The sequence below is a fragment of the Mustela nivalis genome (genome assembly GCF_964662115.1).
Source record: "Mustela nivalis genome assembly, chromosome: 6".
Lineage (NCBI taxonomy): Eukaryota > Metazoa > Chordata > Mammalia > Carnivora > Mustelidae > Mustela > Mustela nivalis.
Genome location: NC_139025.1, coordinates 95,602,743 through 95,618,151, shown reverse-complemented (window position 1 = coordinate 95,618,151; position 15,409 = coordinate 95,602,743). Strand labels below are relative to the sequence as shown.

Below are 15,409 nucleotides of genomic sequence, written 5' to 3'. Positions count from 1 at the left end.
GTAAGGCTTCTCTGAAATCAAGAAACTTTGACATATATATGAATCTTTGAAAATTCAGCTTTATGACTTCATGGCCAGCTGCTATGTTGCTACAGAAAATTTTGTTTTTTAAAAAAGTCAATTAAGGATGTTGAGAGGTAGCATAATATAATAGTTACACATGGTTTCTGGAGTCAGACAGGGTTCAGACCCATCTTTTGTCACGTAATCAGTTATGTAAACTTGGCAAGTTTCTTAACATCTCTGGGTCTTAGTACCCTTATATCTTAGAAGATGAGAATAATAGTACTGGATTCAGAAGAATAGTACTTGACTTTGAAGATTACATAATAAATGCATGGGCTTAGAACATTGTTTAAGCATATGGTAATCACTTAAAAATGTGAGCTGTTTTATCTTCAAAGTCCTGTGCAGTTTTTGCTTACATGCATCTTTCTGCCAGTTGGTCTATACCTCATTATGTTTATCTTCAGCACACAAAACTCAATTGCATTCTAGAATTAGGCAAAGTATAGTGATAAGGACTATAGGGTATATCTCTATATAACTGCCCCAGTAACATTTTATTTAGTTGATTGATCTTGTTTTGGTACCAATTTATTTATCATCTTATTCCTCATTTTGTCTATCTAGCTGGCTCTTCCAGCTCTTAGTTGACCTAAAAATTTAGACGTAGTGATTCCTATTAAGAGCAACTTGATAGCTTTATTTTTATTTTTATTTTTTTTAAAGATTTTATATATTTATTTGACAGACAGAGATCACAAGTAGGCAGAGAGGCAGGCAGAGAGAGAGAGAGGGAGGAGGAAGCAGGCTCCCTGCTGAGCAGAGAGCCCGACGTGGGACTCGATCCCAGGACCCTAAGATCATGACCCAAGCCGAAGGCAGCGGCTTAACCCACTGAACCCACTGAGCCACACAGGTGCCCCAATAGCTTTATTTTTATAAATGTTCCTTAAAGCATTTATTAAAATGGTTGGAGATAAATTTTGATGGCTGTTCCTCTCACTGCTTGGAGCTTTTGGTAGTGGGATTTTATTCCATCATATATCAAAGCTGACTTGTCTTCACTCAGGGCACCATGGGGATGCGTTGGCCATCCATTAGTGTCTTCTGATTTTTGCGGAGTCAAACAATTATGAAGCAGGTGGTGATAGATTAAGAATGTACCTGTGATTGAAAAATAAAACTGATATGAAAACATGAGGATGTAGTTTTTAGAAATCCCTTTGACCACAAAAGTGTTTGAATAGCACTGACCTAGGACTATGAAAGAAAGAGGTCTAGTAATTGATTCTAAGAGTAACTGAAACATTATGCTCTGAAATCATTAAATTTTAAGTGGTTTAATTAGTTTTCTACTGATGAGTTTCTACTGATCAGTTTTCTACTGAGTAGCTGTTTATATATTTCAGGTTAGCATTAAAAATGTCTTTTTCTTTCCAGCATGAAGGTAGATGATTTTCAAATTAAAGATGGAACATGACTTTTCTCACCAGAAATGCCTTATAGAATCAACTTGCACAAATGTAAGAGACACCAAAGGAAAGAGTGAAATACTTGCTTTTATCATTCTTAGATTCTTTGCTAGATTATAAACTCCATGAAAGTGGGAAAGCTTCCTTATCTGTAATGCCTGGCCCAGAATAGATACTGAAAAATACATGAAGTGATTTGAAACCTCCATTAATTTTTTTTTTTTTTAGTTTTTTATTTATTTATTTAATTCTCAGAGAGAGGGAGAGAGCACAAGCAGGGGGAGTGGCAGGCAGAGTAGGCAGAGGGAGAAGCAGGCTCCCTACCAAGCAAGAAGCGCGACGTAAGACTTGATTCCAGGACCCTGGGATCACAACCTGAACCGAAGGCAGCTGCTTAACCAACAGAACCCCCCAGGTGTCCGCAAAAATCTTTTTAAGTCCTTGGAAAATGGCAACCATTTTAATGGCATTTCAGCAAGATATTTATTTATATGTAATAATTGGGACTTCAATTTTCACTCTGACTCTGATGGAAATTATATGTATAGGTACATTAAACTATCTGAGTACCACGGAGTCTACTTAAAACACTTAGTATTTGGGGAGCCTGGATGGCTCAGTTGGTAAAGCCTATGACTCTTGATCTTAGGGTTGTGAGTTCAAGCCCCACCTTGGGTATAAAGATTATTTAAAAAATAAAATCTTAAAAAAAATTAAACTCTTGATACTTAATTATGATGCCTGACCCATTAAGAGTCAATGAAGAATGGCTACCAAAACAATCTGGCTATGTGAGGAATAATATAAAATGTGAGAAAGATTTCATTTTATAAAAGCTGAGTGATGTTCATTCTTCACACATTTTTTGTATGCTTAATATTTAATAATAAAAAATAAAAAATTTTTAAAAAGCTCTTTTTTGGTCGTTGGGTCTTTGTGTTTCAGCCTTGATTGAGTTCAGTAGTCTCATCCCCAGGAGCCCTCTAGAAAAGAGCCAGTGAAGGGTTTGTCTATGCCATAACAGAAGAGTACACAGTGCCACTGAGAAGCAGGCTAGTTCAGGTCCTGGTGTTCCAGATTACTGCGATATTAAGACTTTGTAGCACCCTGCGCCCATTTATTCTATCTGCCAAAACATGTTGGCAAAAAAAAAAGTATACATACATACGTAACATATACATACTACATACACATATATATATGTTATTCCTACAAACTTCTGGCCAAATGGGTTGGAAATTTGTAATTGAGTTAGTGGGAAAATTGTGTGGGGAACACTAAGGTTTCAGGAATCAGTTGTCTTAATGAAGAAGTAGAAGAGATCATATTGCAGTACAAAGGTAAGTTAGATCACAAAATTAGGTTCTGGCTAAATTTGAATGCTTTATGTTTTCTAACTTTGAGATTGTATTCTTTTGTTGTACTACATTTGGCATTGTTAAAAATCAGAAAATGCAGAAAAGGCTCAGATAGCCAAAATAGATGTGAGGAGTTTGCACATGAAACCCCAATTTTGTTTGAATCCAATTTGTACCACTGGAATTAAGTTACCACTCTAAACTTTCAAGACATTTTAGGAAATGTATGCAGAGGTCAAGATGACCTTTTCTAATTACTGTGAACAAGCAAGCAGTAAGTAGACCAAAAACTAGCACAAAATTGTTTAATTAGGATAGGTTTTTGTCTGAAGAAGAACGGGTTAGAAATTCACTACCCAGAAAAAGGTTTGCAGGGCTTTGGTATCCATTGTGTTGCTGATTCATTGGATTGTGTCTTACTAATTCACAATGGGGTCACATCATCTGGACAGGTGGCTGGCCACAAAAGACAGCATTAAGGCTTGTATTCTGAGAACCCTTCAAGCCCTTCTCAGTTTAGTTTCAATATGGATTCTAATGAACTCATATAGATTGAGCAGAAAATCACACAGTTTACAAAGAACAGAAAAGAAAGTGACAGGTAATAGCATTAGGGTAAAACAGGCATAAACATTTAAACAATTAAAAGTAGGTCCAGGAGAGCACCTCAAAAAAGCTGACACCTCAAAAAAGGCAGGCAGATCACCTCAAAAAGCTGACACCTGATCCTCTCGCTTCGTTACAGGCACTGTAATGAATGTTCCTAATACAGATTCTAAACGAAGGAAAAGTTCTATTTTCTTTAAATGTATATAGAGGATGTGTAAAAGCTAGAAAGATGTCTTTACAAGATGGATTAAAAAATAAAACGGCAGAATCTACCTCAACATGGAGGTGATAATTATCCAAGTACAGGTATCTCAAATTTCTGGGACTTTTCCTTGAGACAACTTAGCAAGTCTGTGCTGCCCAGCCGGTCCTCCCCAAGAGCTCCCAGGACAAACACCCGCATATACGCAGGCGCACAAGCTAGCCCTGTTAGCTTCCCAGCTGTCCCTATCCTGCTCTTACTCAGGAGCCTCTGACCTCAAATGTTATACCCAGGATAGCCTAGGATGTTACTTTTTGTGCCAGCTGAGGGCAGTAAAGGGTACTCCATGGCCTATCCACGGGGCTCCCGTGTGGGAAACCCGGACCATGCTCAGTGGGATTCTTGCCCTCACAGCGCCTGAGACGCGCGTGCATGGGGATATGTGCCTGAATCCAGGTGCCACAGCCTGACGGTCCCAGGATCCTGCGCGGCCGGAAGCCCTGTGCCCACCACCCCCAGGCTCCAGGGCCACCCCACGCATGCGTTCTGTGTCGTACTGGAGAGGTACCGCGAATCCTCGCCGGTGTAGTGGTAGAGTTGTGGAGGCGACGGCGTTTTCCCGCGCTTTTTCTGGGCCCCTCAGGTTGGATATATTATTTGTATTATTATTGTTATTATTTTCTCTGTAGAGTGCAGAAAGCAGAAAGAACTCAAGTGAACTTTCCGTGAGTCCAATTCTTAAAAACTTGGTCTTCAGTAACTTAAAATTTGCCGAATTGGCTTTTCCCCGAGTCGGGGAAAATTTGGAATTAGCTGCACCTTCCGCTCTGCCTGAGAAAGCTCTCAGCTTTAAAACTTCCCAGCTCTTCTGCTTCCCCTGTGCCTGTTATCCAGCTGGAGGTAAAATAGGCCTCATAATTCCTGCTGCGAGGTGCCATTTATCGTTGGAGACTAACTCAGTGGGTACTTAGGGGTAAAGGTGTCAGAGTGCCCTCATCGACCCATGTGACCAAGGCAACATTTTTTAACCCCCTTTGGAATCAAGGCAACATTCTTGACAGAATTTGTCGGTTAATAAATGTGTTAAATATGAACGTTTTCCTTGGTGTGTAATTGGTGTGTCAAAGTTATTTCATACAATGTATGGTTTTGGTATATCCAGAATATTGCTGTCCAGTTTGGATTAGTAAAACCAGTGAGAATGGACACTATATTGAAAAATAACAGAAGAGTATTTATTTATTTATGAGTATTTATTTAGTTTTACAAACTTTTTTTTTTTTTTAGGTTTTATTTATTTATTTGAGAGAGAGCGAGCACAAGAGAGCAGAAAGGTCAGGGAGAGGAGCAGGCTCTCTGCCGAGCAGGGAGCCTGATGTGGGACTCGATTCTGAGACTCCCAAGCTCATGACCTGAGCCAAAGGCAGTTGCTTAACCAACTGAGCCTCCCAGGCACCCTAGTTTCACAAACTTCTTTACTGAGAGTATAGCATTCAATAGTATTTATATTAATAGGTGAATTATTTGATGGTAAGCAGCTTTTGTTCAGATTTTCAGTTTTCATAATGGTCATTTGCTGGAATGAATTAAGTTATTTTCCATTTAATACTACATATTATTACTCTTTTTTAGGTAAGGCAACACAAGTAAAGAATCTGAGAAATCAGTGTATATGAAAAATGTAAAACTGTAACTTAAAAAACACTTTTTCCTAAAGAGTGGCTGAACTTGGTGCCTGGACTTATATCTGCCAAGTGTGAGAAGTGGTACTGAAATATTCTGGCAAACTATGGATGGGTATAAATTTGGCTTTTTTGTTTAGGCATTGAGGAATGGCAAAAGGCACAGATTAATTTTTATTTGTATTTTGTAAATATTCCTAAACTTTATTTTCCATGTGCATATTATTTTTGGTTTTAGTAAGATTTGGATCACTTTGTGTCTTTAATTTTTTCTTTACATTTTTTTTATGGGCTTTCTAGAGGTTTATATAAAGGAGCACAGTTAATATTGTCGAGTCACTGAAATCAATATACTGAAATCAATATATTGATTATAATAAATGCAAACAATAAAATACATTATTTTATCATAATAAAATGAAAACATGCTCTATTTCATTTCATTGAAATTTGACTTATTTCACCTTTTCATTTACCTCTTATTAGGCTTCTTTTCAGCATCTGGAGACTTCACTCTCTATTATGTCTTTGTGTGAAGACATGCTGCTTTGTAACTATCGCAAGTGTCGCCTCAAACTCTCTGGTTATGCATGGGTCACTGCCTGCTCTCACATCTTCTGTGATCAGCATGGCAGTGGTGAGTTTAGTCGGTCACCAGCTATCTGCCCTGCCTGCAATAGTACCCTTTCTGGAAAGCTAGACATTGTCCGCACAGAACTCAGTCCATCAGAGGAATATAAAGCCATGGTATTGGCAGGACTTCGACCGGAAATTGTGTTGGACATTAGCTCCCGTGCACTGGCCTTCTGGACATATCAGGTTAGTGCTTAGGCTTGTTTTTCTGGAGAGTGTGATTTGAAGCATATGTGGAAGTTTCTAATGTTTCTCCTTCATTGTGTTTGTATTCATTTTTTTTTAAAGATTTACTTATTTATTTGACAGATAGAAATCACAAGTAGGCAGAGAGGCAGGCAGAGAGAGGGTGTGGGGGAAGCAGGCTCACGCTGAGCAGAGAGCCCGATATGGGGCTCGATCCCAGGACTCTGGGACCATGACCCGAGCTGAAGGCAGAGGCTTCAACCCACTGAGCCACCCAGGCACCCCTGTATTCATTTTTTTAAAAATATCTTATTTTTTTAAAAATTTGTTAGAGGGCACAAGCAGGGGGGCAGCAGACAGAGGGAGAAGTTGGTTCCTCTCTGAGCAAGGAGCTTGATGGGGGACTCAATCCCAGGACCCTGGGATCATGACCTGAGCCAAAGGCAGATGGTTAACCAAATGAGACGCTGAAGCATCCCTCATTTTTTATGAATATATAGAAAACATTCTTTTAAATAAATTAAAAAAAATTATTTATTTATTTGAGAGAGTATAAAAGAGAGAGTGTGTGTGTGCGTGAGAGAGAGAGGGCATGCGCACCAGCATCAGGGAGGGGTAGAGGGAGAAGCAGACTCCCCTCTAAGCAGGGAACCTGATTTGGGATTGGATCCTAGGACCTTAGGACCCTAGGATCATGACCTGAACAAAAGGCAGATGCTCAACTGACTGAGCCACCCAGGAACCCTAATAATTTTTTTTTAAAGTAATAGGTTAATTTTTGGAATTCCAAAAGAAAGAAAAAAAAATGAACCATAATTCCATCACTCAGATATATTTGTTTGATATATTTGTTTGTGTATTGCTGGACTTTTTCTGTGCATAAATATGTATTTTGTCTAAAAGTAAGGGTAATATCAGTTAAAGCTGACATTATGCTTATGAATATTTTATTAAGTATTTTAAAGTTAGCTATCCTATAATTATAATTATAATAGTTGTATTGCATCATAATTTATTTTCACGTAGTAAAAAAAGTGGGGTTGAGCTTTCTTATCAAATTCCACATTTAATTTTTTGCTAATTTAAATTCCCGAAAGTGGATGAATACATTTCAAAGTTGTAAAAATTGCAGTATTTTGGGGTGCCTGGTGGCTCAGTTGGTTAAGCATCCAACTCTTGATTTCAGCTCAGGTCATGATCTCAGGATGGTGAGATCAAGTCCCAAGTTGGGCTCCAAGCTGAGTGTGGAGCCTGCTTAAGATTCTCTCTCTTCCTCTGCCCCTCCCCTGTATGCTCTTCTCTCTCTCTCTCTCTCTCTCTCTCTCTCTCTCTCTCTCTCCCTCTCCTAAATAAATAAATAAATAAATGGGGACACCTGTGTGGCTCAGTCCGTTAAGTGTCTGCCTTAGGTTCAGGTCATGATCCCAGAGTCCTGGGATGAGTCACATTGGGTTCCTTGCTCAGTGAGGACCCTGCTTCTCTCTCAGTCTCTACTGTTTCCTCTGCTTATGTTCTCTTTCTTTCTCTCTGAGAAACAAATAAAATCTTTTTTTTTTTTTTAAAGATTTTATTTATTTATTTGTCAGAGAGAGAGAGTGAGTACAGGCAGACAGAGTGGCAGGCAGGGTCAGAGGGAGAAGCAGGCTCCCTGTGGAGCAAGGAACCCGATGCAGAACTTGATCCTAGGACGCTGGGATCATGACCTGAGCCGAAGGCAGCTCTTAACCAACTGAGCCACCCAGGCGTCCTGAAACAAATAATATCTTTAAAAAAAGATTTTTTAAAAGATTTTATTTATTTATTTGACAGAGAGAGATCATAAGTAGGCAGAGAGAGAGGAAGAAAGCAGGCTCCCTGCTGAGCAGAGAGCCCGATGCAGGACTCAATCCCAGGATTCTAGGATCATGACCTGAGCAGAAGGCAGAGGCTTAACCCACTGAGCCACCCAGGCACCCTTAAAAAAAGATTTTTAAAAAATAAAAAAATTTAAAAGTTGCAGTATTTTATTTTATTTTATTTTTTAAAGATTTCATTTTTAGGGGCGCCTGGGTGGCTCAGTGGTTTAAGCCGCTGCCTTCGGCTCAGGTCATGATCTCAGGGTGCTGGGATCGAGTCCCGCATCGGGCTCTCTGCTCAGCAGGGAGTCTGCTTCCCTCTGTCTCTCTCTGTCTGCCTCTCCATCTACTTGTGATTTCTCTCTGTCAAATAAATAAATGAATAAATAAAATCTTAAAAAAAATTTTTTTATTTTTAAGTGCTCTCTATACTCAATGTGGGACTTGAACTCACAACCCTAAAATCAAGATAGCATGCTGTGAGCCAGCCAGGCGTTCCCAAAATTGCAGTATTTTAAAATTGCCCTCCAGTTAGGCCATATTATTTTGTGTTCCCTTAAGTGTATGATGGTGCTTGATTTTCCAAACTTTCTACTCACCAATTAGCATGAGTAAAGTAGAATCTTGTTAATCTTTTAATATGCCTTTCTTGGATGACTTTTAGATGAAAACATTTTCTTGTATTTTTTTCATGAACTTTTCTTTTATGAATTGCCTGTTTCAGTTTGCTTATTTCAATTGCTATAGGTTTTTTCGTATTGATAAGAATTCTCTATATATCTAACTCAGATGTTACAGGAATTTTCTTTTTTTCAGTTATCTTTTATTAGTTTGATTTTTAAATTGGCCTTTTTACTGTTGAGTTCTAAAAGTTCTTTGTATGTTTTGGGTATACAGTCTTTTATGAGATAACGTCTTTTACAAATATTTGCTCTTAGTCTGTGGCTTGTCTTTTTATTCTCTTGACATTGTCTTTTGCAGAACAGAAGTCTAGCTTATCAATTTTTTCTTTTGTAGATTGTGTTTGCTGGTGTTGCATCTAAAAAGTCACCATCAAACCCAAGATCATTTAGATTGTCTCCTCTGTTATCATATTGCAATTTTACAGTTTTGTGTTTACATTTAGGTCTTGATTCGTATTGAGTCAATTTTTGTGAAGGTTGTACAGTCTATGTTTAGATTCAGTGTGACCTCAGTATTTTGCTGGCTATTGCCCAAAAAGTGCTCTTGGTAACTTGGCTTGTTGCCCTTTGTAATATGGCTACTTGCTTCTACAAAGCCAGCCAAGAGAGAGAATGCTAAGGCAGACTTTATAGTCTTATGTAGTGTGTTCATCCTGTCATTTTTCCTGTATTCCAGTCATAGTTTCTGTCCACATTCAAAAGGAGGATCTAAGTACAAGGAGGTAGGGTTAATTGGAGGCTATTTTATAATCTGCTCTCTGTAGTATGGATTACTTGAGATATGAAATTATTTCTTAAAAACCTTAAGACTACATGTCACTTGTTAAGGTTAGACAAATCCTTTTTTTGTTAGTATATTTGTAGTAGTTTGAGAGTATTCCTTCAGAATTTTTTCCTATGCATTTAGTGACACAGTGTATTATTTACTATAATAACCATCCTATTGTACATCTTAACCCGATTCTAAATGTTAAATTAATAACATCCCAGTGTAAGTCTTTCTTTTTCTTTTACATTTAAACTTTTACAATATATAACTATATTTATTACCTTAAAAATCTTTTTTTTCCTGTCTTGGGACAGGTACATCAGGAGCGTCTCTATCAAGAATATAATTTCAGCAAGGCTGAAGGCCATCTGAAACAGATGGAGAAGATATATACTCAGCAAATACAGAGCAAGGATGTAGAGTTGACCTCTATGAAGGGGGAGGTCACCTCTATGAAGAAAGTGCTAGAAGAATATAAGAAAAAGTTCAGTGACATATCTGAGAAACTTATGGAGCGAAATCGTCAGTATCAAAAGCTCCAAGGCCTCTATGATAGCCTTAGGCTGCGAAACATCACTATTGCTAACCAAGAAAGTACCCTTGAGCCTTCCATGATTGCACAATCTGGTGTTTTTGGCTTTCCATTAGGTAAGAAGGGATATGTAATATCCAATAACTGTTCTTTAAATCTTTCACACTGTGTTCTGCACAGTTCCAGGAAGGTAGTGGAGACTCCAAAGGCGTAAAATGGTGGTAAGCAGATTCTTCATCCATGTCTCAACATGTGCATCTTTGCTTTTATCTATTTTATTTGCTTGTGATTAAATTACATCTTCAATGTAAACAGAGAAAAAAATCTCTCCAAAGTAAAAGTTTTCATATTGGTACTTTAAGTGGAAAGCTATTTCCTTGCAGTAATAATAATGATATTAGCTGCTATTTATTGATTGTTTACCAAATACTAGACACTGTTACAGTTGTACATGTATTCCTCTTATTTTCAAAACTTTATGGTGTAGTTATTATTATTATTATCCTTATTTTACAGATGAGAAAACTGAGCACAGAAAATTTAAGTAAAATTTAAGTAAATTAAGTAAATTTAAGGTCACAGAACTGTCTTCAGAGCCCACACTCAAAAAGGCCATGTTTGGTTTCTTTCACATGGCAATACTGAGTGCACCATTCTTAACTTATTGTTGGTTGTTTGGTTCACATTTTTTCATTTACCAAATATTTATCAGACATATTTCATGTGCTAACTGCTAGACATAATCCTAGGCAATGAGATATAAGAATTATCCAGATAGGATCCCTGCTTCCTGGAAGTGTACAATCTAGGAAGATGCCAGTACTTTTTTGCTTTCTAGGTGCTTTGGAAAATGCAATGAATATCGTATCTCTTCTTGAGTCCTTCTCTTTATACTACTCTTGATATAACAGAATCCAAAAGATTTTTGTAATGCTATTAATGTAAGTTAGTTTTGGCATATAAAAAAGTGAGGTTTCTTGTACTTGACTTTCCTAAATATGTGTTTTTTGAATTATAGGCTGAAGAAAAAGATTTAGTGGGGAGGAGATATCCTAGAAAAGGCAGGAGGCAGGACGTAATGAGATGAGGTTTATCAGCTAGAAGAACTGAAACAAAAATGAATTTTTGCTTAACTTTCAGTTAATCATAATTATAATTTAGTCAAAGTGTTATTGTATATTAATACTGTAGATATTTTTTCCTTGTTATGATCCACATTTATTTTGATTTCTTTCATATTTACTAGTTCTTTCCTGTTCCACATTTTATGCACACTTAACTTTTTACTTTCACCTCTTGCTACAGTTGTTGGCTTGAAGAAGATATAGTCCACACTCTTCCTTTAGTTAGTTACATGTTCCCTTTAAAACTTGTAGAAGCCAGAGAATGGCTTGGTTGAAGTTGTTAGATGCTTATTTAATCAGATCTATTGTCTGATTTTTCTTAAGGTTATTCTAATTGATCTTGGATCATGAGTATATGCCAATTGTTCATAGTTGTCTTATATTTTCTAGAGTGTTTATGGCAATCTTTAAAAGAAAAATTATTCTTTTTTATTTTTTTATTTATTAGACAGAGAGAAATCACAACTAGGCAGAGAGGCAGGCAGAGAGAGAGGAGGAAGCAGGCTCCCCGCTGAGCGGAGAGCCCGATCGGGGCTCGATCCCAGGACTCTGGGATCATGACCTGAGCTGAAGGCAGAGGCTTTAACCCACTGAGCCACCCAGGCACCCCAAAAGAAAAATTATTCTTAAAGCACTGGGTCAAATGGTTTTATACACACACTATATTCCTTTGAAGTAGATTACATAGACAATGAATAAGATTATGAATTATAAGTTCTAGCATTACTAAAAACATATTTCATTGTGTCAAATTACTTTGGGTGATGAGGTCATAGCTACTGGAAACTGTGTCACAGCAGAAGATATGGTATATACTGTGGTCACGGAGGGAGTGGGAGCTATCATAGCCCTTTATCCAAAATTAGGTTTATATTTTACAGTCTCATAGGAGTTGAGTTCTGTTAAAATATTTATTAAATAAAAAAGATTTCTTAAATAATATTGTGTTTTGTTTCTAAAGATCTGTGAAGAAATAGATGCTTAAATTTTTCACTTATTTTTTTCTAGGGAACAACTCCAAGTTTCCTTTGGACAGTTCACCAGTTCGAAATCAGGGTGGTGGAGATGGAGATTTTCACTTCAGACCATTTTTTGTGGGGTCTCCCACAGCACCTGAACCCAGCAACAGCTTTTTTAGTTTTGCTTCCCCAAGTCGTGAATTAGAGCAGCAGCAAATCTCTAGCAGGGCCTTTAAAGTAAAAAGAATTTAGCTCACTTTACAGAATATTTCTCTGTTCACTGTTAGTGATCTCATTTAGCAGATAATCTTTATTCTGATTAGGATAGTAGTCACCAACCTTTGTGTGTTATTACATTTTCAACTTATGAGAAACTCAGTGCCAGTAGGAGTCCCTTTAGGGTCTGCCCCCCCATTATTTAAAGTATGAGCATTGTATTGAGCCCAATTTTATTGTGACTGTTGAATTTTCATGTTTTGTAGATGACTGTTGGTTTTCTGTCTGTGTTATTTCTGACTGAACTAGGTGTTTATGTATATGTACATAAGCACCTATATTATAGGTCTACATGTCACTTTGTGTTCTGGTATTTATGCATATGTGTGTGTGTGTATATTTGTGTTCCTTTATATTGATATTTTGCTGTATTTTCCAGTATATTTATGCAGAGACTTTGGTCTCAGGAAGTGGCAGGTGAATCTTTGTAGTTTGTTATTTGGGTATGTACATCTATGTATTTTTGTATTTGCCCTCGTATTAATTTGTTTGGAGTGTGCTCATGTTGGTGAATAAGAATACAATTTCATGCTTTTATGTTAAGTCTATATTTACAATTAAAAATGATTCACATTGGGTGTGAGGTTTGGTGAGCCTGGTGGTGGGTATTATAGAGGGCATGTATTGCATGGAGCACTGGGTGTGGTGCATAAACAATAAATTCTGGAATACTGAAAAGAAATTTAAAAAAAAGAAAAAAATGATTTACATTGATAAAATTATTTTGTAAAGTTGATTTTTTGGCATTTATTTTAAAATGAAATGACTCCACCCTTCTGACAGAGTGCCTTATTTAAGGATGCACTCTTACCACAGAAAATTTACAATATGTTATTTATCTCAAGAGATTATATTAATTAAAATACCTTTAAAGACTTATTCCTTGTTTTCCTTTATTAAATAGCATTTATGATCACTATCTCAAACAACTTATTTAAACCGTAGAGCTGGCCCACGTGGGTGGTTCAGTGGGTTAAGTGTCTGACTCTTGATTTTCGCTCGGGTCATGATGTCAGGGTCCTGAGATAGGGCCCTGGGTCTGGCTGTGCACTCAGGAGGAAGTCTGCTTCAGGTCTCCTCTCTCCCTCTGCCTTTCCTCCCCTGCACATGTGCTTTCTTAAATAAATCTTAAAAAGCAAACAAACAAACATAAAGCCCAAAAGAAATTTGAAAAATACTTTCAGTTACTGTACATCATTTTAGTGGCATGATTTGAAAGCATACTGGTTGCAGAAGCAGAACATCTAGGATTTAACTATGTTTTCTCCCCGTAGGTTGGTTTTGAATCTGAATTTAAACTTTTTGGGATTGCTTCTGAATCTGTAAAATGAGGGACTGAATTAAATTATCCTATAGACCTTTTCTAACTCTTGAATTTTATTATTTATTTCTATTGGGTTAGGAGGAATTATAGTAGAATTACTCTAAATACCAAATCCCTTTGATATTTGGGTAATAAAGTCATACTGAATATATTTGAGGATATTTTATATTTAGACATAGAAAAGCAAATGAATATTTTTGCTTTACATAATTGGATAGCAAGTACTGTTTTCTTCCTTAGTAGTATAGAATATAAAGCTTTTTCAAAAACATTTTTTACTCTATTCCAAAGTTAAAATGGTATATCAGAAAGAGGATGAAAAGTCTTCACTTAAAAAGTTTTAAAATATCTCTTCCCATTTCATAGCTGTTAACATATTTTATATATTACATTACAAAGTATTTTTCTTCCCTTTGCAGTTTAAATTTTGTTAGAAAATGGTGGGGAAATAATTTTATGTTTATTTATGATTTGCTTCTGCTTTGAAACTTCTTGTGTTAGGTTTATAGGATCAGTTTGAAATACATGTAAGCTATAATTAAAAAGTAGAGAGAATTTCTTAGGACTTTTACATGCTACTTTTAATTAGTTACTTATTGAAGAGTTTAATATAGTCACATGACACCAATTCAAAAAAAGTGTAAAACAAAGCATGGAGTGAGGTCTCACTTTCACCCTGTCCCCCAGTCACTCACTTCACTTTTTTGAAAGCGACTACTGTTGTCAGTATCTTGTGTCTCTTTTAGAGATAGTCTATGTGGAAGCAACTAATATTTTATGTAAAATTTATATTTATTTTTCAAGATGGAATTGGGAGGGAGACAAACCATAAGTGTCTCTTAATCTCACAAAACAAATTGAGGGTTGCTGGGGGGAGGGGGGTGGGGAGAAGGGGGTGGGATTATAGACATTGGGGAGGGTATGTGCTTTGGTGAGTGCTGTGAAGTGTGTAAACCTGGTGATTCACAGACCTGTACCCCTGGGGATAAAAATATATGTTTATAAAAAATAAAAAATTAAAAAAAATTATGTTTATTTTTAAATAGGTAGTACATGCACATGATAAGTTCAAAAGTGTACACAGCAAAAGCATTTTCTTTGCCTACTGACAGCTCTTGGTCCGCATTTCCTTTTACAGAGATAGTCATTGTTTCTTATTTATCCTTCTAGACATAGTCTATCAATATGTTGGCACTATTAATGTACTGATATACTATTAGTTTATTAGTTATGACTTTCATGATACCATTCTGAGTGTAACAGAATTATTAATATAGTCTGTTCAAAATGATGAAATCCCTCTGATATAGAAAATAACTGTCAAGTTTGGAAAATATTCAGACAAATTACCTTACCATTGTACTACATTTCCCTTAAGGTTTTAAACTTACAACACAGCATACACTGTCTTAACCTGTCCTTTTTTGGTGCGGAAGATGGTATTATAATCTTGGTATAAATAGAAAGATATGGAACAAAAAGATATATGCAATCAACCTGAGAATATTAGAAGTTTGCAGGATTTGGAACAAGTTTATAAACTCAAAAGTGATTATAGAGCATCTTCTTTGAGCTACAGGCATTGGGTTAAGTTGATTTGCCGCAGTGCCGTTTCATGAAAATCAGTTTCTAGCCATCCTTTGCACATTTCTAGCAGATAACCTTGCTCTAGTACCTGCTTGGATGTACTTTTGGTAATGTGGTTGGAATGTATCTGGCTCAGAATTATGACATATCACACCTGATTAAAAAAACTTAT

At 36.7% G+C, this 15,409-nt stretch overlaps 1 protein-coding gene across 1 annotated transcript; it reads left to right on the top strand.

Moving 5' to 3' along the window:
• The first annotated feature begins 4,183 nt into the window (after positions 1–4,183).
• Positions 4,184–13,183, top strand: CCNB1IP1 (cyclin B1 interacting protein 1). The gene is made up of 4 exons (XM_082736845.1): positions 4,184–4,290; positions 5,816–6,148; positions 9,750–10,083; positions 12,100–13,183. Exons 2-4 carry the CDS (start codon positions 5,852–5,854, stop codon positions 12,300–12,302), a joined length of 834 nt encoding a protein of 277 aa, XP_082592971.1. The 5' UTR covers positions 4,184–4,290; positions 5,816–5,851; the 3' UTR covers positions 12,303–13,183.
• Positions 13,184–15,409: the final 2,226 nt, after the last annotated feature.

Coding starts and splice junctions, on each gene's coding strand:
- CCNB1IP1 (XM_082736845.1), top strand. CDS start 5,852: ATGTCTTTGTGTGAAGACATGCTGCTTTGTAACTATCGCAAGTGTCGC. Junction 6,149..9,749: donor TGGCCTTCTGGACATATCAG/GTTAGTGCTTAG, acceptor GTCTTGGGACAG/GTACATCAGGAGCGTCTCTA. Junction 10,084..12,099: donor TGTTTTTGGCTTTCCATTAG/GTAAGAAGGGAT, acceptor ATTTTTTTCTAG/GGAACAACTCCAAGTTTCCT.